Raw genomic sequence first — 26,811 nt, 5'->3', positions numbered from 1 at the left:
GGTGGGGTGCCAGGGAGAACGGCGGGGTGCGCCCACGGCGGCTGCGGGGGGAGGGGTGGGTGCCAGGCAGAACAGCGGGGTGCGCCCACGGCGGGTGAGGCGGCCGCTGACTCGTTGCTGCTCGAAGGACGGTCACAAGTGACGCGACTCGCAGGCCCCGCCCAGCATCCCCCGCTCCCTTCCCCAGTCCCCGCCCCGGCCGAGGCCTCTCCCGCTGTCACGCGGCTCCAGCCTCTGCCCGTCCCTCACCAGGGCCAGCCGCCAGGCAGGGAAGTGTCGCAAAGCCTGACAGGAAACTTTGCTGTGGGTACGACAGCGGCGGGCTCGCTTTCCGGCCACTGGATGAGTGGAGAGTGGGAGCCGAGGAGGAGCTGAGGAGACGCTGGGGTTAGTGGCCGCGGGCGGAGGGGGGGGGGCGGGGAAGAGGCCGCGCGGGGGAAGCGGCCCGGCGGCGGGGTCAGGAGCCCGGGCAGCCGCCGCTGGCGGCGATGTGAGGCGGGGCCGGGGGCCGTCTCTACCTTTGTTGGCTCCCCGCCGCCCCCGCCCGGCCCGGCCCGGCCCGGCCCGGCCCGGGAGGGGAAGCGAAGCGAAGCGAAGCGGCTGCCCCGTCTCACGCTCTCCTTCTCTCTGGGTCTGTGTCGGTCTCTCTTCTAGGACATGGCCGAGGTACCGCCCGGGCCGAGCAGCCTCCTCGCCCCGCCGGGGGACGCCCTCTCCCCCTTCCCCGGAGGAGGGGGGGCCGCCGCCTGCCCCGGGGCCCTGGACGAGGAGGAGGAAGAGGAGGGCGGCCAGGCGCCGCAGGCGCGAAGCGGCGGCAAGGGGGGGCCGCCGCAGCAGCACCGCCTCCTCCACCACCACCACCACCCGCCGCACCACAACCACCAGCTCAACGGCCTCCTCAGCCCCGAGCTGCGGCACCTCCGAGCCTCCCTCAAGAGCAAGATCCTGAGCTCGGAGGGGGCCGAGGGGCCGGAGAACAAGCGAGCCGGCAAAACAGTGGGCTCCGGACAGCCGCCGGCCGCAGCCCCGTGCTCGCCCCCCGTCCCCAACCACCTCCCGGAGCCCCAGGCCAGGACTGCGCCCCCGGCAGCCACAGGGGACAGGAGCCAGCCGGCGGCCGCCACTGCAGCCCGCAATGGACTGGCTGGGGGGCCTGGCCTGGAGGAGGGGGATGAAGGGGAGGAGGAGGAGGAGTCTCTGCTGCTGCTCTCCACATCCTTAGCAGCAGCCTGCAGTTTGAAAGGCTCGGGGACGGACTCTCCTCCCGAGGAGGACCTAACGATACGATACGTCCGGTATGAGTCCGAGCTGCAGATGCCCGATATCATGAGACTGATCACCAAAGATCTGTCTGAACCCTACTCCATTTACACGTATAGATATTTTATCCACAACTGGCCACAGCTTTGCTTTTTGGTAAGTGGTGGGGGAGGAGGGAAGACATTGGGAAGGGTCTGGGGTAGAGGGAGCTGGTTGGAAGGGGGGTGGAATTCGTGGGGAAGCTTGAACTGCCAACTGATGCTTTTTCATGGTCAGGGGATGGAGAGAGTTCTGGAAATACCCTGTCTTATTTACCGGTGATGTGCCCTGCGCACCTGTGGTGCTCTATGTAGACAATTCAGAAAGTATACGTAGTCACGCTCGTAAATGAATGATTCAAGTAGAGTAATGGGGTTTGCATGTGGGACTGAAACCCAGGAACTCCTGAGTTCTAAGCCTGCCATTGACACTGATTTTCTTTACGATCTCTTGCAGTTCATTTCTTCATTCTCTGCCTCAGTTTCCACTCTTGTAAAATTGAAGTAACAGTACTTAACTAGCAAGTCTTGTGAGTTAATTTGATAACTTTTTTCAAGGTTCTGTACAAAACAGTCCAAAGTAATTCACTTATACGATATGGTCTGAGTTAAGTTGTAAATGTAATGGTATGGACAGATATCATGGAATTGAATTTTTGCAAACCTCAAACTTTTTATCTGCAAAACTAGTTGAAAATGAAACATAAAATACAACTGTATCTTCTAGTGCAAAAGTCACAGTATATGTAAAAACATAATTGTCATGCTATGTCCAAATACTGTGCTAATAACACATCCAGTCTTGTTTCCTGCCTGCTATATTATACTAGTAGTCCATTAGTCTGCCTTTGTCAGTGGCTTGAACTTCTTTATCTTAAAGAAAACATAGTAAGTTCTAAAGCTTTTTTAGTAATGAAAAGTTTAGTGTTATACACTAATCATATGGGTGTGAGCACCATATGTAAGTTGTCTAGAGAAACATTTGTACCTCAATCCTGTAGACGTTTCTGCACGTTTGACTTTATGCACGTGAATACTTATGTTTAAAACAAAGTATGTGTGTAAGTGTATGGCCTTGATCCTGTAAACATTGTCCTTGGTAATAGATAATAGGTAGTTTCCATTTACACAAGGAAAGTCAACATTTGTATGAAAACATTTTTATAACAGTTATCATATTGAAATGAAGTTGAATACAAAGTAAAAGAAGGAAAAACATGTTATGGATCTTTTGGGAACAGTTTAAAGACTAGCTATTACACTACAGACAGGGTGTAACTAATTTTGTGGAGGCAGAAGTTCTTTCTGATAAGTTATTAAACTCTTCTCCTTTATGTACAATAGTATTCATTCATCACATGTGGCTTGCAAATATTCACTCAGGAATAATTATTATTACATGGGAATAAGATGTGACTTTACCTTTACTGTGTATTACTGGTGCTTATGTGCTTATATTTTCTGTGTTAACCGTGGGCATAATTTAATGGTCTGTACTAGAGTTTCCAAAACTGTGGGCCTTATGACCCCTACAAGGGTATACAGCAGGGGTATGGAAAGTTGTGCAAAAAATGTGAAATAGTTAAAAATGGATATATAACAGAAGCCTTATAATGGTGTATCCTATTTGGACCACCATATTGTTGAATGTAGGAACCTCAGTTAGTGGTTCAATGCAGAGTAGCGCAGGATGTGAGTGTGTACAGCAGCCTGCTATAGCTTCTTCTGATAAAATAGTATGAAGCCTGTACTTGGGTGTGTCTAGATTTACCTTATACAAAACAAGTCCTATTAAAAACACTTGTGTGACATGAAACTCAAGTACCCATATGTGCACACGGCACTGAATTGGGATGCTGGATGTGTCAGCAGAAATCAGGCCAGAAGGCACTGTTGAGATCACTGCATGATCTTATAGGATATGTTGTTTAGTCTGTGGAGCTCAGTTCTTGCCAAGGAGTGATTTAGGAAGACTGTTCCATGAAAAGGACAGTGACAAGTCATTCAGTGACATTCTCAAAGAAAATGTGGGAACGTGACACATGAGACATGGTTTTATATCAGTGGATTCAAAACCAGCATGTAGAGTGCTCTGAAGTGCTGGCTGTGGAGCTATAAAGTCTTTGCAGCTATAAAGTGATTGCAGCATCAAAGGGGAAAGAAGAAACCTTAGGTTTATCTTTAAGGGTGTGTTTTGAGAAAACTTGAAGCCTTAAAAAAACAACAAAACTTGAGTATTCAAACTGGCAGTGTTGATACAGATATCCTTCAGATTTGGTATTTCTGAATCACAACAGTGTAAAGCACATACAGTTGTGGAAAACCTTACACTTGTGACTTCAAATGTTAGTCTAATGCAGCTGACAAATTGAAAACAGTGTCTTTATCAAATAAGTTTTTCGTGTTATATTAGTAACATGGATGAGAATATTCAAGAGCAACTGCTTTCAAAACTTGGGAAAAGAGACTTCTTAAGCCTTTCAGTGTGCTGAGTCAATTGATGCCTCTGATGCAGCACAGATTTTAGCATTTGTGAGGTTTGTTTTTAAAGGGTCTGTTGAAGACTTGCTTTTTTTGTAAAGCTGAGCTATGTACACACAACAGACAAATGCATATTTGAGACATTTCAGGAATCAAAGTTTTCACATTTGTGGGGAGCATTCTATTGTAATTTGCATGAGCAGTGTCAAGATAACAGGAAAGAATAGAGACCTGGGCCTACAGAACCAAAACATCACATCTAATGCTTCATGGCTTCGTTGTTTTTCCCTGCACAGCAAGAACTTGGCAATTAAGAAAACTCCTCAAAGATTGCACCACTCCTTTAGGAAACTTATAGAGAAGTGAACTTCTTAAAAGTTGTCCAGTGAATACCTGACTGTTTGCATTGCTCTGATGGGTTCCCTTCACTGGCAACTTCTTTCATGCTGAAGGGAGGTGGCTTTCACAAGATAAAGTGCTAAGTCCACTCTCAGTTAAGACCAAGATGGCATGTTTTCGTGAATCATCCCTTGCTGAAACCTTCAACATGTTGGGCAACATACTTATCCTAACTAGTTGACATCTTTGGGCACCTAAATGAGCAGAACTTTCTCTTTGGGAGTGGACTAGGAATGCTGCATACATGGTTGCTAAGGACACTTGGAACACTTGGAAATTGGCCTTCATGAGTGCAAAAAGGAAATTTTGAGTTTGCTCTTATTTCAAATTTATAGGGCATTGGTTTCTTACAGCTTCAATCAGGAACTTATACATTAAAAACTGAGGGAACTGAAAACTCAGCTGGGAATACAATACTGTAACCTGCTTTGGAGGGAGTAGGGGGGAAGCTGAGGGGAAGCTGGATCACCGGCTCTTTCATCCAGCATGTTATTGATTTGACTGCATTGTCTAGGCTAGTGCAAGTCATAAGAATGGTCAGACCAAAGCTCCATCTAGCTCAGTATCTTGTCTTCCGACAGTGGTCACTACTAGGTGCTTCAGAGAGAATGAACAGAACCGGTATTTATCGAGTGATCCATCCCCTGTTGCCCATTCCCAGCTTCTGGTAAACAGAGGCGAGGGACACCATCCCTTCCCATCCTGGCTAATAGCCATTGATGGACTTATCATCCATTAACTTATCTAGTTCTTTTTGAACGCTGTTATAGTCTTGGCCTTCACAACATCCTCTGACAAAGAATTCCACAGGTTGACTTGTCATAGGAGTGGCCTGTCAAACTGACAGTCTTCGCCTGTGACAAGACCCAACAACTGACTTTAGTTAGGAACTTAGATTTGTGGCCATCTCTGATAACGTAGGCATCCATCTTAAGTTGCTGATGCCTTGAAAGTATTTTTTTTTCTCATCTCTGAGGGTCCAGTTTCTCTACAATGGTGGCAATTAAAAATGAAGCATGGCAATCATTTGTCAATCAAAAATGACTTAAGACCACATGTTTTTCCCCAGTTCAGCCTTGTGTATAACATCTTCAGTTAGAACAGGTTCATACGTCATACAAAATTGTGAGCGTATTTTTAAAAAAAATTGTAGCTCCTTTTTAACTTTCTAGTTTTGGCATGGTTAAAGTTACAAAACTTCTCCCATTTATGGCTGCCATTAGAGGGCTCAGGGAAGATGTTTATTTTAGTTTAGAAAGGGCAAGTTAAGTAAACCCTGGTCTATTTCAAAGATTTGGTAAAATAGGACATGTTGCTTATTATATAGAAGTAGATTTCTTTCTGATTATTGATACCTTTTGCAAATCTCCCTCTCCCCCCCACCCCACCCCCAAAAAACCCAGCTATAGATCCTACTCAAGTTCTATACCTTTATAGGGTTCTTAACTTCATGTGATTAGCAGTAGTAGTAGTTCTGTTTCAATTGAATTCTACAGGTTCTAAAGGTAATTTTTTTGTACTTCCAGTAAAGAGACTGCAGGTGTTTGGATATAAATCCCTAATGATTATAATTGAGATTTTTATGATTACTATTAATTTTTTTCTTCTGTATCATATTCCATTCAAGGATCTCAAAGCATTTTACATTAACATAAGACCCCTTTGAGAAAAGTATTTACTACTTTTCAGTGGGAAAAACTAAGGCATTGAAACTGAACCATAGAGAGGCCAGGAAATTGCCCAGACCTTCAGAGCAAGGTCACTGCAGACCCAGGAATAGATCTTAAAACACCTGACTCCCAGTCTTGCAGTCTACCACAACTATTTCTTTTTGTATTTCAACTTAACTCAGTTAAGAACACACAAGTTCCTCCAGAGCTTGTTACTTTTTTAACTGAAATACTTTGTATGTTGCTTCGGTCTATCTAAGGCAGTGGTTCTCAAAGCCGGTCTGCCGCTTGTTCAGGGAAAGCCCCTGGCGGGCCGGACCGGTTTGTTTACCTGCCGCATCCGCAGGTGCGGCCGATCGCGGCTCCCACTGGCCGTGGTTCGCCGCTCCAGGCCAATGGGGGCTGCAGGAAACGGCGCCCTTCCCGCAGCCCCCACTGGCCTGGAGCTGTGGACAAGGCAGGTAAACAAACCAGTCTGGCCCGCCAGGGGCTTTCCCTGAACAAGCGGTGGACCGGCTTTGAAAACCACTGATCTAAGGTACTTGTATGGTTCCCAGCATTGTATCTGAGCACCTCTCAGTCTTTAATGTGTTTATGCCCACAATGCCTTTGTGAGGTAGGGAAGTGCTGTTATCCACATTTTACAGATGGAGGAACTGAGACACAGAAAGGCTAAGTGACTCCCCCAAGGGCAGACAGGAAGTCTGTGGCAGAACTGTCAAGTCCCAGGCTAATGCCCTAACCACTGGACCACCCTTCCTCTCTTTTCACAGTTGGTGATATGATAGCAAAACCTGAGACATGACATATGTGGCTCCGAAAGGCACTCTAGCCTTTGGTTTCAAGACTTAATTAGGTTTTTATTTTAGTTAATGTTTCAATCCATATGTAGACGCTTGTGAAGCAAAATGTAGACAGTTTAGTAATAACTCTTGCAATTTGTGGATGAGATGAAATCATCTCTTTAGTTAAATATTTAAATTTTCTTGCTTAAAAAGCAGGTAACATGATGAAATTGAATTTATGCAAGTTAACACTCTTTGAGATTTAGACTAACATAGGTTTGAAAAATAATCTCACAGTACAAACACCTTTAGTACTGGGAATATTTAATACTTGTTTTGTGGAGTTGGTATCTTGGGGCCAAAATCTGCTGTTAAAAACTTACATGTGATTTCACTGGGAGCTGCATTCATGTATTTGAAAGCAGAATTTGGCTCTTAATCATTTGCTCTGAAATGATCCTTTATGGAAATTTCACTTTTGCTTCAGTCTGTTTTTATTTAGGCTGTTTCCACTTTCTCCTTCAGAATGCCAGAGAACTAAACTATTAATTTTACGTGCTGGAGTAGGTTTTTCACCTTTCAGTAAGAGGGAAAAGGGAAATAAGGGCCTGATCCTGCAGTCCTTATGCAAGTAGAATGCTACTGGAGTCACTGGGAACCTTGTCTAAGAACTGCAGGAAAAGATCTTCTGAAAAACATGTACAATACCACTTTGTTACTTATCACTATTTTCTGACAGTAACCACAAAGATCAATGAATCTGCAGTTTTGTGTCAGTGAACTGCTAGATCAGTAGTGCAGTTTTATTTTTAAATAAAAATGAACACTATTTGTAGCCAATGGAATGTTGGTATATACATTTATTATTTCCTGTTTATCTCGAATTTCACTTCTCTCAACATGTATCAAGTATGTTATCTATAAAGTTTTCTGTATGATTCTAAGTGAACAGTAATTTGCACCATTATGTTCTCTTAAAGACGAGGTGTGTGTTTGCTTTAAATCAAAGTGTGGGATCACATCAGGTACTCTGCATAATTGTAGCAGCACTATTTAAGAGTCTGTCAGTTCTTCCAATATACAGTATAAGCTATTTTATCTGGCATTTCACCAACCGGAAAGCTCTATAAACCAGCATTTCTGATTTTCATTGAAATTCCAATTTATAGTCTGGTTGGTGTGGGGCTGGCAGGGGGTTGGGGTGTGGAACACTGGCTCTGGGAGGGAGCTTGGGTGCGGGAGGGGGCTCGGGACAGGGGGTTGGGGTGCGGGAAGGGGTGCTGGATCCAGGGGGGTGCTCACCTTGGGCGGCTCCCTGCAAGCGACTACCTGTCCCAACTGCTCCTAGGTGGAGGTGCAGCAGGCAGCTCTGTGCACCGCTCCCGCAGCTCCCATTGACTGCGGTTCCCGGCCAATGGGAGCTGCAGAGCTAGCGCTCGGGGCGGGGGGGGCAGCAGATCGCAGAGCCGCCTGCTGTGCCTCTGCCTGTGAGCAGCCAGAATTGGTCGCTGCTTGCGGGGAACTGCCAGAGGTGAGCGCACCCCAACCCACTGCCCTGAGTCCACAGATGCACACTCTCTCTCTCTCTGCCCCCCACCCCCGCCTGCATTCAAACTCCTTTCATCTTAGTTAACCGGCTTTTTTCACTTACCGGCACCCCCCATTTCCCCAACATGCCGGATTAAACAGCGTTTACTGTAATGCTTTATGTTTCTCAGGGCCTGAGCTATACAAAACTTGCCTTGGGCTGAAACTTGGCATACTAGGTCTTAGTGTTGAAGAGGTGTTTTTTCTTTTAAAGAAATGGAAAGAAATTTACTTGATTTGCCTGTTTAAATTATGAAATGTCAAGCAAAACAACTTGTAGGGTGTGTTATATCTCAAAAGTGTTTTCTCCTCTCCCCCCTGTTTTTTAAATAGATCTTTTTAAAGCCATTTGTCTAAATTATAGACCAGTTCTTCTGGGTACATTAAGAAAATTATTCTTGCTAAGTTTAATTTAGAAACTTCTTTCAGTGCTTGATGCACTTTTGCCCAATAGTCTGCACACAAAATCTGAATAAACTGTTATAATCAAGGGAATAAAATCTTTCCCCCCATGTCATGGTGCTACTCTGCAACCACTGCTAATTTGTCAGTTGCTGCACCTCTCCTTCAATGGGGGCTCTTGGCGAGTGGATTTGTGTAGACACAATAATAACCCACCACTCATGAGCAGGACTATTAAAAGGACTAAAGGAAAATATTTTTTCCTGAGGGGAAACTTTGGTCCTCATCTTGCAACAGGAGCCACTTGGATGGATCCTTGTACTTATACACAGCCTCATTGTGTTAAATCTGTGTGAATGTGGTTAGCAATTATAATCATTCCATTTATTTAACATTTCATAATATGAAGTATTTCAGAGTGACTAAGTCATCATGACCATACCTCTCATGGCAAGTGTCACTGGGAGTAACTGTTAATGAGGAATTCTTAAGTAAATGAGAACTCTGAATTAAAGGTACTTGAAAAGCGTGAAATTACTGGTAAAACTATTTTTGTCTGAATGGTTTCTTTTCCTTGTTACTGGAATGAAAAGTGACACTTGTTAAAGATAAAACATTAGGGTTTCATAAGAGCCATTATGTTCTTGGGGTTAAAAAATTGCTAACAGAAACTTAAAACAAGTATAATCTTTCATAGCTTTTGTAAACAAACATGGAAAATCGTATGCAAAAATAAATTCAGTTTGTAGTTTATACGCTAGTCTTGACAGAATTCAGTTGGATTCTTTATAAATTTGATGGATAATAGCAATGTTTATTTTTAAACTTTTTTATTTTTATATACTCAAATTTTCATAGATAAAAGGAGTTATGGGGCAGGGAATGTCAGACAATTATTAAATAATGGTAGACTTTGAGACTGTTAAAACACAGATTGTCAACATAACGTGTCAAAATATACAAAGGAAATATCCATATATGAAAGTTCTCAAGCAGTGGCTTTTTTGGTTTTTTTTGCTTTGCCTATCTGTACATTTAGATTGTTGTTGATGCAATTTTTGTCGGCTTCCATGTGTACAGTGAAATTGTTGATAAAAATCTAATCCTTCTAAGCCTATTTCTTTACTCAGGCTGCCATGTCTTTTATTTTTAAATGTGAGTAAATAAGGATGGATTGAAGGACCTATTTCTAGAGTCTTGTCTTATATACAAAGTCTGCTCCCATTGAAGTTCTGTGTTGAATGACTTTAAACTCTGGTTTTTATATCACTTTGAGAAACACTATAAAGAGTGGTGTTGATAAAGTTTCCCATCTGTACTTTGGATATATGTTTGAACTGTATATACAGTTTTACAGTGCAAGCTATTATTTGTTACTTTTGTGTACGTAAGATTGTAATTTAAAAGGCAAACAAATTCACTTTTGTTTTGTTGGCATTCATTGTATATCACATACTTAGAATGTACATAGATATTTGTTTGTCTTTAAGGCCATGGTAGGTGAGGAGTGTGTAGGTGCCATCGTCTGCAAGTTGGATATGCACAAAAAGATGTTCCGCAGAGGTTATATAGCCATGTTAGCAGTGGATTCCAAATACAGAAGAAAAGGCATTGGTAAGAATAGCCTCTCCATGTTCTTATTCAAACTCTGATAACCCTGTTGGGATGGTTGTAACTTTTGGAATAGAAGAGTGCCACAAAAATAACAACAGGCTTCTGCAGAGGTAAAAGACTGTTTTCCTAGAAAGCTTTTTTTTCTTTAACTCAGAGTAACTTGAAGTGGTTTGGAGACTGTCTGCACTTACTATCATGTCACATATTGTATTTTACAACTTTGGAGTTGCAATAACTAATTCTAGTTCATTTCCAATGAAAAATGAAGAACAATTTTATTTCATTTTTTACTTGAACTTTTTTTTTTTTTTTTTTTTTACTAGGAGGCTGTTTACCCAAGAAAAATCCTATTTTCTGGTAGTAGCAGTCTCCCCAAAACCAAGTCTGGACAAGCAACACTTACTTGCTACCTTCCTGGAGCATTCTTGATGTGCACTTAAATTCCTGGGTGTATTGAATAATTGGTAAATTTGGCATAGGTCTGAAATGAAAGATACCCAACCTGCCACCTCAGTTTCTCTTGTAAAATGTCAGTGCCAAATAGGAAAAGAAATGGATAACTTGTGTAGCCGTGTTTGCACATAAACCCATTCACAACCTCCTACTCACTATCCCGGTGAGCTGCTTTAGTAAATTCTTCCTTTGACTCCTCTTGATCAAATTTGCCACATACTGCCCTTTGGGGAGCCATACATATAGCTAATTACAGCATGTATACTTAAAAAAATCTCTCTTCTTATGAGGCAACCAAATTTGAGATAGTTTGTTGGACAGTTTCCTTAACATCCGTGCCAGGAATTTCTTCCTTGTTATCTTCACTTACCAAATCAACGTTGAACTACTTTTTTAAATAGGCCATCTTGAAACATTGTCCCCTATTTTGCAGTACTTTTGAAACTTAAAATGTATATGTCAGCATTTCAGGACAAGGAAATGCTTTGCTACTAATTCATTATGGAGCAAACTCTTGCTTCCTGTATGTTTAAACTCTGTTTTTGTTATGGAGGACAGAGAGCATGACTTGCACCAGAAAAATACAGGACCGATTTGTAAAATATTTCTGTTGTGCTTCTCTGACCCCTTTCTCTTCCTGCAGCTCCTCCAAATATGACACAACATCAAAACAAGTTTCACCCCAAGTGCACAAACAATCTTGAATGTAGTCTTGGTTTTTATAAAAGCAAAATTTTGGCATAGGCTTCCAAGTTTGGGGCCAATAATGACTGCCCTAATATAGTCACAGTAGTATATAGGGGAAAGGATACAGGGAGATCACTCTTCCTCCTTTCCCTTGAGCACTGTCATGCAGGAGGCAGCCATAATTTAGCTGCAGATGCTTGGGAGTACAAGGGGATGCCAACTAACGCTACATTTATGTCCACAAAGCGTGCTGTCTCTGCATGACTTCTCCCCTTCTCTGCCCCGTCTGTATCCTGTTCATGCCACATCAGGGTAGCACTGGCTTCACTTTTTAACGTGAAGCAAATCCAAAGTACCTTCCCTCAGTACTTCTCAAGATGTTTTTTTTTTCCCACAAAGAGCATCACTACTCATTAGATTTACCTTTCCCTGTCCCCAGCATATATCAAACTTTGTAAGAGGTGAAATTTCATCCTCTATATCTATTTAGTTGGTATTTTAAATATACAATCTATAGATTGTTTCAGGGTGTGTGTTTTTCTTTTTTTTTTAAAAGAGCAATCTTTTTGCAAGAGAAATGTTCCTCAAATATGCTCAAAGGGGATTCCAATCATAGGTGCAACAAAAGGGAATTAAACAAGTCTTGAAATTCATCTTTATTATGTAAAATATGAGGATATTTTTAAACATGAGAAGCCTGTTTATAACAACAGAAAGACAAAGAAAATAACTTCAGATTCCAAGGAGAAGCTTGTATATGTTATATAATACCTGTAGACCTATTATACTCTCATGGGTGCCACGTAGAAGTCTTTGCAAATACAGAATAGTTAGTATGTACTTAAAGGCAATTTTAATGACAAAACCTTGAAAGCATACAGTGAATCTGCAGTCTAGTTTTGGGTATTGTGACTATTATATGCCACTGTGCTGTGTATTGAAATGGAATATGTGGATGTAATTAATATATATATTATAAAATTAGTAATCTGTAAACTGTGATTCTCTGAATTTAGATCTCTTCAAAAAAATCTATACCTGTATTTTACTTTAATGCTATTAAAATCTATTTTCCAGGTACAAATTTGGTTAAGAAAGCTATTTATGCCATGGTTGAAGGAGATTGTGATGAGGTAAGTTTTTATAGGTGCTCAAAAATTTTGAGGGAGTACTCTCTGCTGTGTTTGTGTTATTCTCCATACCCATGGATTTATTTTGTAGGCATTCTTTTAGACACTTGATTATCTTGTAAACAATTCTTCCATTTATTGTAGGAGATGGGATACCTTCAAAAAGGCAAACTGAGGAGTATTTTTTCAAACTTAAGTTTAGTTAACTATAACATAATGTACAAATAAGAAGAGTTAATACTTTTGATATATACTACACTAAACAGTTAGATACATCTCCTGAAATTTGATTCGTGTGCTCTGGGCTCCCAAACATTCTAAGAATAAATGCTTCTGTTGAACAGAGAGAGCTTGTTTTGGAATTTGAGTCGGTTATTCTACCTAACTCCTCATTGTATTCAGGATATGTGAAGTTAAACACTGAAACAGTATCAACTGTAATACTGTAAAACATGGTCTTATCAGAGTATCATCAAATTTTCCAAAAGAAACCCATACAGAGTACTTCCCAATAACATAGAATTATCACAAAGTGATTTAGTGTGTATTCTCTTCAGAGAATTTAGTAAAACTATTGCAGTATCATAAAATCAGACTTTACTTTCTGTATCCTAAATTTTGTTAATATCCCTATTCATCTTTTTTGCAAAATTCTTCCAACTAGATGAAAACTTATGAGTTCTGTTTGACTATACAAGAAGTAACTAATGTAGTCTTAATATGATTGGGGAAGAGGAAAAATAAGGGAGGGAGAGAATAAGGTTCTTCACAGGCTTGTCTGTTTACCGCAGCTATCTATTCCTTAACACTAACTCAATAGGATAGAACCATAAACCTGTTGTCCTTAATGTAAGTGATTTAAAACACTAAATCATATTCACAGTTCCTCAGGGAGGTTAGCTAGTCCTTTGATCTTTCTTGGGTATCCTGATTAGCTGTGCACTCTGCTAATGCAGTATTTAGGTATGTTGTGGAAATTTGAACTAAAAATTGCAGGTTTTCTTTAAAAAAACCAAAAACAAAAGCAAACCCTTCTAGAACGTATTTTTTCTCTCCCTCTCTCCCTCCCCCTCTTCCCCCCCTCCTCCCAAATCAAGACTACTGATAAACTCTGCCACTTTTTCTATAATCTCTTCGGAATCTTATTCTCTGTTATCCCCTTCATCGTTATTGCCAATTTCTTGGTCACCTCTCACCTCAATTACTGCATCCGCTTCCTTTGGCCCTCCCATTTCTGGGATTGTGCCTCTCAATTATAACTCATGTGCTTCTGCTGAAATAGTTGTCCTCCCCCACAGCTCTTACCTCTACCTCCTCCTTGAGTGGTCTTCAGATTTTGTTCCATAACTCATTCAAACCCTCTTTCCCAGGGCCCTTCAGAGCTCTACTCTAACTGCATGTGCACTTACCTACTTATGCTTTGGCAACATAATGAAGCTTGATAACTCTCCATTTCCTTTTCCCATAAGCAGCTCCATGTCTTGTCCCATGTCATCCCCTATTCTTGAAATATACGTCCTGGTCCTGTCACTACATATCCCTTTCCTTGTTCAAATACTTCTTCAGTACTTCCTCATTTTTATCAGTCTTCCATTGCTGATCTCCAGTTTGGCCTTGAATTTGATCACCATTTACAGATAAATAGCAATATTTCCCCCATTACCATAGTATCTAAGCACCTCTCAATCTTTAATGTATTTGTTACAACAGCCTTGTGATATAGAGAAGTGCAATTATCTCCATTTTCGAGATGGGGAACTGAGACCCAGATAGGTGAAGCAGCTTGCCCAAGGTCACACAGGAAATTTGTAGCACAGCAGGGAGTAGTAACATGATCTTCTGAGTCACAGACTAGTGCCCTAACCATCCTTCTTCACTAATAAATGATTATTTTTTTAAAATGAGAGGAACTAATAAGACACATACATAATATTAAGTACATCTCATGAGTTTTTCGTATTGTAATCTTTGTGTTCCTTGTCCCATACACCTTATTGTTTTTATTTCTCACTGTGTAAAATCTAATGTGGACTACAAGTTCCTCAACACATAGACCCTGCTATTTCATTTTTGTTAAACGCTATGCCCCTCTGCTGTATAAATAATTTTCCATGTTAGGTCGTTTATATACTTTTCAAACTCTCCCGTTAAATGTGCTACATTCTAGGCTTCGCTGTGATCCATTATTATGAGATATTAACATATATAAACTATCTACAGTAATATAGCAAATATGTCTTGATATTTTTTCTCTTCCTTGGCACTAAGTCTGGGCGTAGGTGACTTCCTCCAGATGCTTGTGATGCAACAATACAACAACTTTGGCTACTTGAACCAATGTCTATTCGACATTGGTGAGGCCTCATCTGGAGTACTGGGTCCAGTTTTGGGCCCCACACTACAAGAAGGATGTGGATAAATTGGAGAGAGTCCAGCGAAGGGCAACAAAAATGATTAGGGGTCTGGAACACATGACTTATGAGGAGAGGCTGAGGGAGCTGGGATTGTTTAGCCTGCAGAAGAGAAGAATGAGGGGGGATTTGATAGCTGCTTTCAACTACCTGAAAGGGGGTTCCAAAGAGGATGGCTCTAGACTGTTCTCAATGGTAGCAGATGACAGAACGAGGAGTAATGGTCTCAAGTTGCAGTGGGGGAGGTTTAGATTGGATATTAGGAAAAACTTTTTCACTAAGAGGGTGGTGAAACACTGGAATGCGTTACCTAGGGAGGTGGTAAAATCTCCTTCCTTAGAGGTTTTTAAGGTCAGGCTTGACAAAGCCCTGGCTGGGATGATTTAACTGGGAATTGGTCCTGCTTCAAGCAGGGGGTTGGACTAGATGACCTTCTGGGGTCCCTTCCAACCCTGATATTCTATGATTCTATGAACCTTCTAATATATTTCAGAAAAGTTTTCGCTCATGACAAGGATTGGAAAAATCCACAGACCTGCTCGTCACTGGAGAGTGGGAAGCTTCCCCTGATGAGCGAGGAAGCCCATATCACCCATTTCTGCAAAATTTAAGTTTTTTTAATTCTTACTTAAGTTTCTAGTCCTTATGATTGGTACATAGCCAAGCAAGTATGAAATGATGCAGCATTACAGCTTGTCTTCCTGTACCTATAGATTGCTGCAGTATGTCTGCTGCTATTGGTTTTTTTCCAATCAGTGGCAGAGAGAAATTAACAAGATGTTCAGTTTCACTGCTGCTACTCAGAATACAGTGAACAGTAAGGGAGAAAAATGTAAAAAAATCTTATTTTTGTTCAAAAGTGTGCTTGAAAAATGAGCATGTTGTCCCATGTGTAAACATCAGTTTTTCCCAAGTGCCTGTTTGTTCACCCACTTAAAACATGTTTAGATGCATCTTTGAAACTTTACCCGTAAATCTTACCTTGGAACAAAGGTGACAAAAGTACCATGTTCCAGTAATACTTGGGCAAGAAATCTGACACGCTTGTACAATACTTTTCAAAGTATTGAAGAGCAAGGGGTAGATTTTAGGGAACAGTAGGTGAACTGTGATGTACATTTAGTACCTAAAGTATATGGTGGTGCCCATTTGTGGTGTTTGAAAGTTTGCTGCAACAGCATAATGGTAGCTGTAAAAAGTTTAATCTCTGTTTTGTTTGCTGGTGGTAACAAACTAGGCAAACTTACAAAGTCCCAAGGTAGAATCAGATATCTGAGGCCTTGTCTACACTACTGCAGTAAGTCGACCTAAGTTACGCTACTCCAGCTACTTGAATAATGTAACTGGAGTCGATGTAGCTTAGGTTGACTTACCACAGTGTCTACACTGTGCTGCGTCAACAGGAGACACTCTCCCGTGGACTTACTTGACTCTTCTCATTCCAGTGGAGTAGACTGGAGAGTGCGCTGCTGTCGATTTAGCGGGTCTACATCAGACCTGCTAAATTGCCCCCCACTGCATTGATCACAGCAGCGTCAATTTCCAATAAGTGTAGATGTGGCCTAAGGCACTGTGTGCTTAACATACTTTGGTCAAAAGGCCATTTTGAGCTACAGGTAAAATTTAAGTCTGAAGAATGTACCGCTAGCGAAAGATTACTTTAAATACGTGTTCATGTGTGTAAATTTAACATTCTGCCAAGTCCCTAAATTTCACTAATGTAATTTTTGACATGGTTTTCTGAGATACTTAATGATAGTGAATTTTGATGATGATCGTTCAAGATTGTGGACTAAAGATTTTGGGGAACTAAATGAGCCAAAGTTTATAGTAGATTATGGTAAATTAGCATAATTTATTGGCATGATCTGAGAGCAATATGTAGAAAATGTGGTCTACCGGAAACAATTTTAAAAGCTATGCCTCTGAAATACATAATTACATGAATTACTGTGACTGTATTTGCATAGCCCCAAACTCCGCTAAAAGTGAAAACTCAGTGGTTTGATAAAAAGCCAAATACGTCTGTCTTCTTGATTTCATGAATACTCAACTTCTTAGGTGTTATAAGCATTTCATTAGTAAAATGTCTTGGGAGGATATTTTCAATGATTTTCAATGGCAGTTGGCCTCTTAACCACTCTTTGTTTGTTTGAAAATTCCCCTTAAAGCAGATCTGGCTGAAAAATTGCAGCATTTAGGGCCATCCTGTAGATTTGTTTTCCCTTCTTGAGGGAATTTGATTCTTTAAAGGAAAAAATGGATTGTTCATTAATGTATAATCTTTCATAGTAATCGAAGTATAACATTTCGTACTTGCACAGTGTCTTACATCTTCATAGCACTGTAAAACTGCTAACTAATCAAAATAAATTGGCAGTACATGCTAAAAATACTTAACATTCTCACAATTTTTCTGAAAGTTAGGAAAGAAAATTGCTTATACAAAATGTGAAAAGGAATCGCAGCTTTTTACAAGCAGCCTCACTGAAAAACAGATAACAGTCCACAGCTGAAAGTCACCATGAATACTATTATCAGCTAGGTTGGTCTTTAGCATCATAAATACACCTACTAAACAATAAAGTGTGACGCTTTGCTTACCTCACTGGGATCACAACTTTAAGTCAGCAAAACTCGAGAGTCCAGACATCTGGTTACATGAAATACTGCATCATAATGTGGCTTTTTTTATTGTATATGTTGTAAAGGATGATGTATGGTATCATGAAATATTTCAGATTATTCATTGGAAATATGGTCTTTCTTCAGAAACTTTGTGTCTGTAGAAAATACTATTCTATTGATTGAGCTGGTCAGGACTCATGCAGGTGGACAGAGGAGATGATGATTCTGAGTTATTAAAAGAATTAACAGGCATACTTGTACACCGAAAGCAAATTGGTTGTAGGAAATGCTCTAGGACAGAAGTGAGTGGGAACACTGAACACGCTGTCTTGCATTTGAAACTGAATACAGGAATGGGACAAGTCTTTGCGCAACCACACCCCTCCAAACCAAATGAAGCATGAACAAAAACAACCAAGAGAATGTAATTGGGCTTCTTGATTATGTGCAAATACACATTTCAGTATCACTTGCATATTGTTTATTCAAGCAGGGTGACTTAGGTCCTTCTTGTCTGCAAGGTACATATATCTTGTCTATTCAGTGTTTAAGATTAAACTTTTTCCAGCAGTATATTTGATCAATTTTATACTTAATTGAAGGTTAAAATTACACTAGATTACACTAGCCTTCTAAATTGTAAGTATCAATCGTAATAAGGTGACATGGACCAGTGGCCAAGGCACTGGCTAGGAGTAACGAGGCCAGCGTTCTTTTCTTGGATGAACCAGTAATTTGCTGTACTCTAATTATTTAATCTATTTCCTTCAGTTTTCCCATCTGTAAAATGGGGACAAAAATACTTATCACCTCAGATTCCACGGTGATGGGTGTTATAAAAGAACCTATTTAGAGCTGCTGTTCCTTTGTAGAGCATCAGAAGTCAGTCTTTTTGTTTTTCTTCTCCACTCTGAAAATGCTGGCATTCTTAAAATCAGAGCTCACTGCCTTATTTAATTTCAGTAATTTTTCACTTTGTATGACACTATCTATCCCTTCTTATGGTGTGATGTAAACAAATGTACTTCAGTGTTGTCTGTTTCATTGTGTCTTGGTGAATGGAGAACTGAAGAATTGGGATTCCAGCAGACCTGAATTTCAACATTTAACCACTCTTAAATAAGTGACTTGCAGGAGTGGTTGGCAGCCCTTTGGCACTGCTTGCAAATCAGCATGAATATGCAAAGTTGAAACTGGACACAGGCATGTTATAGTACTCTGCCAAGTTGCTAAACTTCAGTGAGAACGAATGCTGTTGACAAAGTTCAAATGACAGGGGGCTTCCTGCTCAGTGTTACTTATGTGGGTCGTATTTCCTGACCTCTATAATGCTTTGTTTTAATCTGAGCTCAGAAGTAATTTGAGGCTTTTAATTGTAATTAAGTAGAAAATAAGCATTGATTCTTTAGTTCTAAATTGCTACTATTTCAGTAAGTGATTGAGTCAATGTTTATTTAATCAATTCAAATTAATATGGTAGTACTAATGAGCCCAGTCAGAAGTCTCGATGATGATTCCAGCGAAGTAACAAGGTGTATTGAAAACCAGAAACCCAATGTCTAATTCTTCCCAGGAGGCTTAGAATTGAATTAACATGTCTTACAAATACAGATACAGTAAACTGACCACCATGTTTTAATCACCCTGGATATTTTTTTTTTTTTATTTTACATCACTTTGTCTTTGCTTATTTAAAAAAATGAATTATTTTAGCCTTTTCTTCCTTTTAATTTTCCCTGCTGTGCCTATCCCAGGACATGGTTTATTTGTGGGGGGATTAAGGGGGGATGAATGGCTGGAATATGTGGTCAGAGATGTTTCAGATTTGGCCATTAGTCAAACTTGTAAATGTAATGAATATGTATTACGTTTTAGTATATGCATTCAGAGTTCATGGTGAGCACATTTTCTTTTCCATTGTCTTGTATTTTGTGTAGCCATTTGTACCTTTGCAAAGTGGATGTGAAATGCTACAGTTTGACAGTGTTAGAAGCTCTTTCTTGAGCATCAACAAGAGAATTGATTCATAGTTTGCTGCAAATATTATGCAAAATGTTGCTTTAATTCTGTGGTCTCTATTACCATGCGCATCATTATAGTATTAAATGCTTTTTTGTATTTAATATGTAAATTCACTTCATCATGGATTCATCTGTAGTCTGAAGAGCTTGTCATTTTCATTTTGGTGGGCAAGTATTGTGTGTTCTTGTGCATACAGAGACCATTTTTAGTGTTAAAATAAGATCTGCTTGAGTTTTGGTAGAATATTGTGAAAATGTGTGTATATTTTACAAATTTAGATTAGATTCTCTGATGTGCCAGAGCTCTGCTCAGTGCAGCTGAGAAAAGGGATGAAGAGTGGAACCAACACTGATTTTATGACACCTTTGTACTCCCCCGTGCCTGGGGCCAGTTTGGTTCTCAGTGTAACTTAAGCCAGGCTCAGGTTTGCTGTAAATTATACATGGCTGCCATACTTCCAGGGGGGCCTTTCCACATCCAGCAATTGCCAGAGCACAAGGGAATAGAAAAAAGCGGCTCTCCATGCTCAACTTATGCCAGGACTAGCTGGGAGTGGTGTAGGGCAAACTGCATGCCACTCAGGAATTTCCCGATATAGAATCACAGGACTGGAAGGGAGCTTGAGAGGTCATCTAGTCCAGTCCCGTGCACTTATGACAGGACTAAGTATTATTTAGACCATCCCTTACGTGTTTGTCTAACCTGCTCTTAAAAATCTCCAATGATGGAGATTCTACAGCCTCCCTCGGCAATTTATTCCAGTGCTTAACCACCCTGACAGTTGGGAAGTTTTTCCTAATGTCCAACCTAAACCTCTCTTGCTTCAATTTAAGCCCATTGCTTCTTGTCCTATCCTCAGAGATTCAGAACAACAATTTTTCTCCCTCCTCCTTGCAACAACCTTTCATGTACTTGAAAATTATCATGTTCCCTCTCAGTCTTCTCTTTTCCAGACTGAACAAACCTAATGTATTCAATCTTCTCTCATAAGTCATGTTTTTTAGACCTTTTATCATTTTTGTTCCTCTTCTCTGGACTGTCTCCAGTTTGTCCACTTCTTTTCTGAAGTGTGACGCCCAGAACTGGACACAATACTCCAGGCCTAATCAGTACGGAGTAGAGTGGAAGAATTACTTCTCGTGTCTTGTTTACAACACTTCTGCGAATACATCCCAGAATGGTGTTTGCTTTTTTTTACCCCCTCAACAGTGTTATACTGTTGACTCATATTTAGCTTGTGGTCCACTATGACCCCCCGATCCCTTTTCGTAGTATTCCTTGCTAGACAGTCACTTCCCATTTTGTACATGTGCAACTGATTGTTCCTTCCTAAGTGGAGTACTTTGCATTTGTAAATAGGATGAAATTCAATAAGGACTTTAGACCATTTCTCCAATTTGTCTAGATCATTTTGAAATATAATCCTATCCTCCAAAGCACTTGCAACCCCTACCAGCATGGTATCATCCACAGACTTTATAAATGTACTCTCTATGCCCTTATCTAAATCATTGATGAAGATATTGAACAGAACCGGACCCAGAACTGATCCCTGCAGGACCCCACTCGTTATGCCCTTCCAGCATGACTCTGAACCACTAATAACTACTCTCTGGGAACGATTTTCCAACCAGTTATGCCCCCACCTTAGAGTAGCTCCATTTTGGTTAGTTTGTTTATGAGGAGGTTATGCAAGTATCAAAAGCTTTAGTAAAGTCAAGATATACCACGTCTACCACTTCCTCCTATCCACAAGGCTTGTTGTCCTGTCAAAGAAAGCTATCAGGTTGGTTTGACATGATTTGTTCTTGACAAACCCATGCTGACTGTTACTTATCACCTTATTATCTTCTAGATGTTTGCAAATTGATTGCTTAATTATTTGCTCCATTATCTTTCCAGGTACAGAAGTTAAGCTGACTAGTCTGTAGTTCCCTAGGTTGTCCTTATTTCCCTTTTTATAGACTGGCATTCTATTTGCCCTTTTCCAGTCTTCTGGAATCTCTCCCGTCTTCCATGACTTTTCAAAGATAATGGCTAATCAGATATCTCCTCAGTCAGCTCCTTGAGTATTCTAGGATGCATTTAATCAGCCCCTGGTGACGTGAAGACTTCTAACTTGTTTAAGTAATTTTTAACTTGTTCTTTCCCTATTTTAGCCTCTGATCCTACCTCATTTTCACTGGCATTCACTGTGTTAGACGTCCAATCTCCACCAACCTTCTTGGTGAAAACTGAAACAAAGACATCATTAAGCACCTCTGCCATTTCCACATTTTCTGTTATTGTCTCTCCCACCCCACATTGAGTAATGGGTTTACCCTGTCCTTGGTCTTCCTCTTGCTTCTAATGTATTCTAGAATGTTTTCTTGTTACCCTTTATGCTTCTAGCTAGTTTGATCTCGTTTTATGACTTGGCCTTTGTAATTTTGTCCCTACATACTTGTGTTATTTGTTTATATTCATCCTTTGTATTTTGACCTAGTTCCCACTTTTTGTAGGACTCTTTTGATTTTTAGATCACTAAAGATTTCTCCTGGTTAAGCCAGGGTGGTCTCTTGCCATACTGCCTGTCTTTCCTACGCAGTGGGGTAGTTTGCTCTTGTGCCCTTAATAATGTTCTCTGAAGAACTGCCAACTATCAATTGTTTTTCCCCTTAGACTTGCTTCCCATGGGATCTTACCTAAAGTTTGCTAAAGTCTGCACTCTTGAAATCCATTTTCTTTATTTTGCTGCTCTCCCTCCTACCATTCCTTAGAATCATGAACTCTACCATTTCATGATCACTTTCACCCAAGCTGCCTTCCACTTTCAAATTCTCAGTATAGCAGAAAGCAGCCATTTGAGGGGTCCAGGATCTGCCTAGAATTTCATTTTGATTTGAAAAAAGAAAAGGAGTACTTGTGGCATTTATCTGAGCATAAGCTTTTGTGAGCTACAGCTCACTGTCATTTTGATTGAGTTTGCACTTTTTCTGTACACAAAAAATGTTCATGTAAATATTTCGTCTAACAAATGTTCATGGAAAGCTAAACTTGGATCTGTTGCCAAATCTATTTAATCACGTAGCTAAACTTGTTTGGGGCAAAGTGTAATTAGTTTACAAAGGTTAGAGCATTCATTGAAAGAACTGAAAGGGTACCATGTGACTTAGGTCCCTAGCCATTCAATTTGAATAATAAATTCCAAATATCAAATACTTGATTGAAGCAATACAGCAAACAGATGAAATTTGATTGCACAAAACTTTAATTGATGTTGAGTAGCTGCCACATTTTTTAAAATTGGGTTCCATTTGGACAATTAATGAACAGAAAAAAAAAGCTAATTCTATTAACAAATTGTTTATGGGTACACATTAGTCTATTAATCTAGAAGAGTTTTGAAACCGAACAGATAGCTGTGTAAATAATTTTTCTGAAATAATGCAACTCTTCTCAAAATTGACTTATTTTTTTCATTGTCTTTAAAGGTTGTCTTGGAAACAGAGATCACAAACAAGTCTGCTTTGAAACTTTATGAAAATCTTGGTTTTGTGCGAGATAAGAGGCTGTTCAGATACTATTTAAATGGAGTTGATGCACTGCGTCTTAAACTGTGGCTGCGTTAAAAGAAACCATCACATCAATCAACTGACTTCCCAACAACACAGAGTTGTCCTTTGCATGCAATGCAATTTGTACAGAATTGCTTTGCAGGTGGACTTAGTAATTTCCATGCAGCTCTTATCTGTCAGTGTCTCATTGAGTGTCGCACATATTTGTTGCACTTTGGCATGGCGCATTTGTTCTGAATTAAAACAGATTGTTTCAAACTTCGAGTTCTTTTGGTACCAGCAAGACGTGCCAGTTGATAGCCAAGATATGTTCATTCATTTGCAAGTCTACTGACTGTATTACATACATAGTGAACACTTGATCAAAGAAACGGTATGTGGAACACAATGCTTGGTTCCAGAAAAAAGCCAATCTAGATTGTAAAATTCTATAAGTATACTAACATTTCATACAAAACTTGCCATAGTTTTCTGGAAAAAGGCTTCAATTTTAGGTTTTATTTTCAATATTGAATTTTCCATTCTTAAATATTGGTACCTCAGTGATTAGTGAATGAAAAAAATGTATTGTAGGGTGGGGTGTGTGTTACAATGAGTAACAGTAACAATTAAATTGCGTCTGCCAGTGCCTGTATAGATAAGTATATTTGTCTTCACCTCTAATTTTTGAGTGCATGCTTTTTTCTTTTACTTTTTTCAATTGTCTTTGCAAGCAAACTTCTGCTTTTATTTAAATTCTGAATTTGATAATAAATTATTTCAGATTTTTATAATTTGGATACTTCTCCCAGAAAAGGGTTTGGAAAGCCCTTCTTTTCTTATAGCAAGAAGTGTTAAGCTATTTTGAAAAACCTTGAGTAGCTGCTGAAAAAAGAACCTGATGTCACCAGTACATCGCTGCTGCTTTTGGATGCACTTTTTCTTTAAAAGAGGGATTTTAAAAAATATATAGAAAATTAATGTAAATTGGTATGATTTTATTTAATCAAAATTATCTCTAGAAGCTCTGAAGAACAGCTATTTTAAAATAGAACAATTTTTTCACTTTGATTTGGATTCAGATTGTTTTGCTTCAGTGTTCTAAAATGCTTCTATCTTCGGTTCTCGAGCTTTGAAATAAATGTCAAGGTGTATTGTATCCATTTTTAGCTGCTCTCACCTTCTCAAAACTTATTTGAGCTAAGTTATTGCAGGGGTTCTTCCCCCTCCCCCTTCCCCTTTAAAATAAATGTAGCAGAGAAGGGACTTCCCTTTTTTAAATGGGATATATAGGTCTTGCCCTAAGCCATCAACTTGTTCAGCAGTAATGCTGTGTTTATGCTCTCCTGATTGATCAATGTGATATATGACCAAATTTATAAATGGATTGTATTTCATCTTGAAAAAAGGTGACATTGGTTTATTTATATAAGTGGAAACCTAGGCAACCCATGAAAAAAGGATGAACTCTCAATGAGTCTGCTCGTCTGTACTGAGTGTAATTTTCAGATTTGCCTTATTACACTGTGTTTTTAGGGTTTGGTTAGAGTCATGTTTTTTAATTGTTATAATTACTGTACATTTAAAAACCCTACCTCCTGTAAGTTTGGAAAAGATCCCCTTACAGGAAAACTGGATTTAAACGAAAGCCAGCCTTATTTTGCACAGACAAACGTTCACATGGTGACAGGCATTTCTCACCATGTACAAATTGTGAATTGTATTTGAAAATAAAGATTTTTTTTTTTAATTAAAATTGGCACTTGGAAGTTCTCTGCTTGTGGACACCATTTGTGCTTTTCACTTTTTCCATTTCTAAAATGAAATTAATCCTCTAAAACAGTGCCAGAATAAATGTAAACTGAAGACTCTTATTTACAGAACAGGTATGGTGTGGTCAGCGGCAGTGCATGTTTCCACCATACTACCCTGTAATGTAATTCATGCTTGTTCTGATTCAAAAACTTCTAGGGATAAGAATATTATTGACTCTGCTTAATCAATCATTGCTTGGCCTCTTGTGAATATACTGTCAGTAGGTGCCAATTTTAGTTAAGATTTCAGTGATATGGACTTCAGTCCACTAGAAACTGAACCTTCACCACAAACTTATTTCCCATATGTGTTTTGGTGTCCTATCAAATGGTAACTACTTTGGTTCATTTGGCACTAATGATCTAGAGAGGAGATACTTCATGTCCTGTTACCAACTGTTGGAGACTATGCAGGGGATCCAGTGTTGGAAATTGCAAACCAGTCTTGCTTCATTGTTTAAAAAACAGCAGAAGAGAAGTCTTTTGCTGGTCAAATCTGAAAACACCTACTGTTTAAATATTAAAAGCAGATTAGAACCTAGCTTACAATAGCTCATACAGGTTGTTGCACAAATACCACTTTTGAGCAAAATTCAAATACAATTCAGTCTAGCCGTGGCAAGAAGTGGTTCTCACCATGCAAACTTTCAGAATTCTGAGCAAAATGGGGGCAACTTTCTTTTAAGAGTGCTGTCTACAATAGTCTAATATTGCTACTGTATCACACACAGTTCACTACAGAAGATACTGAAGCTGTACACATTGGTATTCAAAAAATTGGTATAGTCTCACTTTGTTGCATAGGGTGGGATGTCCTGAATTTGCAACAAGGTGAGACTATCACTAACATGAAAACAGTTCAAATAGTACTTCAGATAGAAAGGCATAATCAGGGTTTCTTGGGGGTCTTTGTTGCCAAGACATGCTCCCTGCCCCTTTTTGCATTGACAAATCTAAACTAAGGAGTTGGTATTAAGTCACTTTTATGTTTAACTTTATATTGCCTGAAATACTACTATTGGCTGACATGTCAGAAATGTGTGCATTACAATGCTTTAAAAAGGAAAAAACGTTACGACTATCAGGTTCACCACTAATCTAATTGGCATTGCATAGCGCATCCCAGTTTCGGTGCACTACAAGACATCACTAAAACTGAGTGCTAAGTTACAAGGTTTTCAGGTTTTGTAGAAATGCGACCATAAATTATACTGGAGTTCGGGGATCAGGTGGGTAGCTAAAAAATATCAAGTGTATCTCAAAATATTGGACTGCTGTTTTGCGTGGATTATGTTCTTCTGTCCTTTATCCTTTGGCAAGAACAAGAACCAGTGAGGTTATGGAATGTGCAAGCTGTCTAAATAAGATGCAGTCAAATAAAATATGGTTAAGTTGTTTATGCATATCATTTTAAATGCACATTTTAATGTTCTAGTTTGATTTTTTTTTATTGCCAGTAAAAACATACATAATTGTGTGTGTGTTTTTACTGTCTTCAGAGGATGAATGGAGAAATATTAGTAAGTGAAAACTGTACTCCTGACCCCTTCATACACGGCTATATATTTTTGATTTCCAAATCTAGTTCAGAATCACGTTGAATATTATTTATAGGAACTTCATTTCTGTGGCTGGACTAAAATATGAGATTGTTTGCATTATGCATCAATTAGTGTAGACAGGCAACCTGTGAGCCTGACCCTGCAAGGTGCCAAGGTGTCCCGTGAGGTAATATGGGCAGTTGGCTCCTATTGAAATAAACAGGAGTTCAGGGCCATCAATAGCCTGTTCAAGGGCACTGAGGACTGGATTGTTAAACGTATTTAGGTGCCTAAACACAAAGATTAGCACCTTGTATTTTCAGAAGTGCCAAGGCACCAAACTCTCACTAGGT

At 39.7% G+C, this 26,811-nt stretch overlaps 1 protein-coding gene across 3 annotated transcripts; it reads left to right on the top strand.

The window, feature by feature from the left end:
- The first annotated feature begins 238 nt into the window (after nt 1-238).
- NAA30 (N-alpha-acetyltransferase 30, NatC catalytic subunit) lies at nt 239-26,320 on the top strand. 3 transcript variants are annotated; one of them, XM_048855218.2, is made up of 5 exons: nt 263-387; nt 655-1,416; nt 10,113-10,236; nt 12,454-12,509; nt 23,041-26,320. In XM_048855218.2, the coding sequence occupies exons 2-5, from the start codon at nt 658-660 to the stop codon at nt 23,176-23,178; spliced, it is 1,077 nt and encodes a 358-aa protein (XP_048711175.1). In that variant the 5' UTR covers nt 263-387; nt 655-657; the 3' UTR covers nt 23,179-26,320. The 3 variants fall into 3 exon arrangements, with proteins under 3 accessions (XP_048711177.1, XP_048711175.1, XP_048711176.1); XM_048855219.2 differs by lacking the exon at nt 263-387 and having other exon boundaries at nt 438-1,416; XM_048855220.2 differs by lacking the exons at nt 10,113-10,236; nt 12,454-12,509 and having other exon boundaries at nt 239-387.
- Nucleotides 26,321-26,811: the final 491 nt, after the last annotated feature.

This window comes from Caretta caretta, chromosome 6 (genome assembly GCF_965140235.1).
Source record: "Caretta caretta isolate rCarCar2 chromosome 6, rCarCar1.hap1, whole genome shotgun sequence".
In the NCBI taxonomy this organism is placed as follows: Eukaryota; Metazoa; Chordata; order Testudines; family Cheloniidae; genus Caretta; species Caretta caretta.
This window is presented reverse-complemented; position numbering and strand designations above follow the sequence as displayed.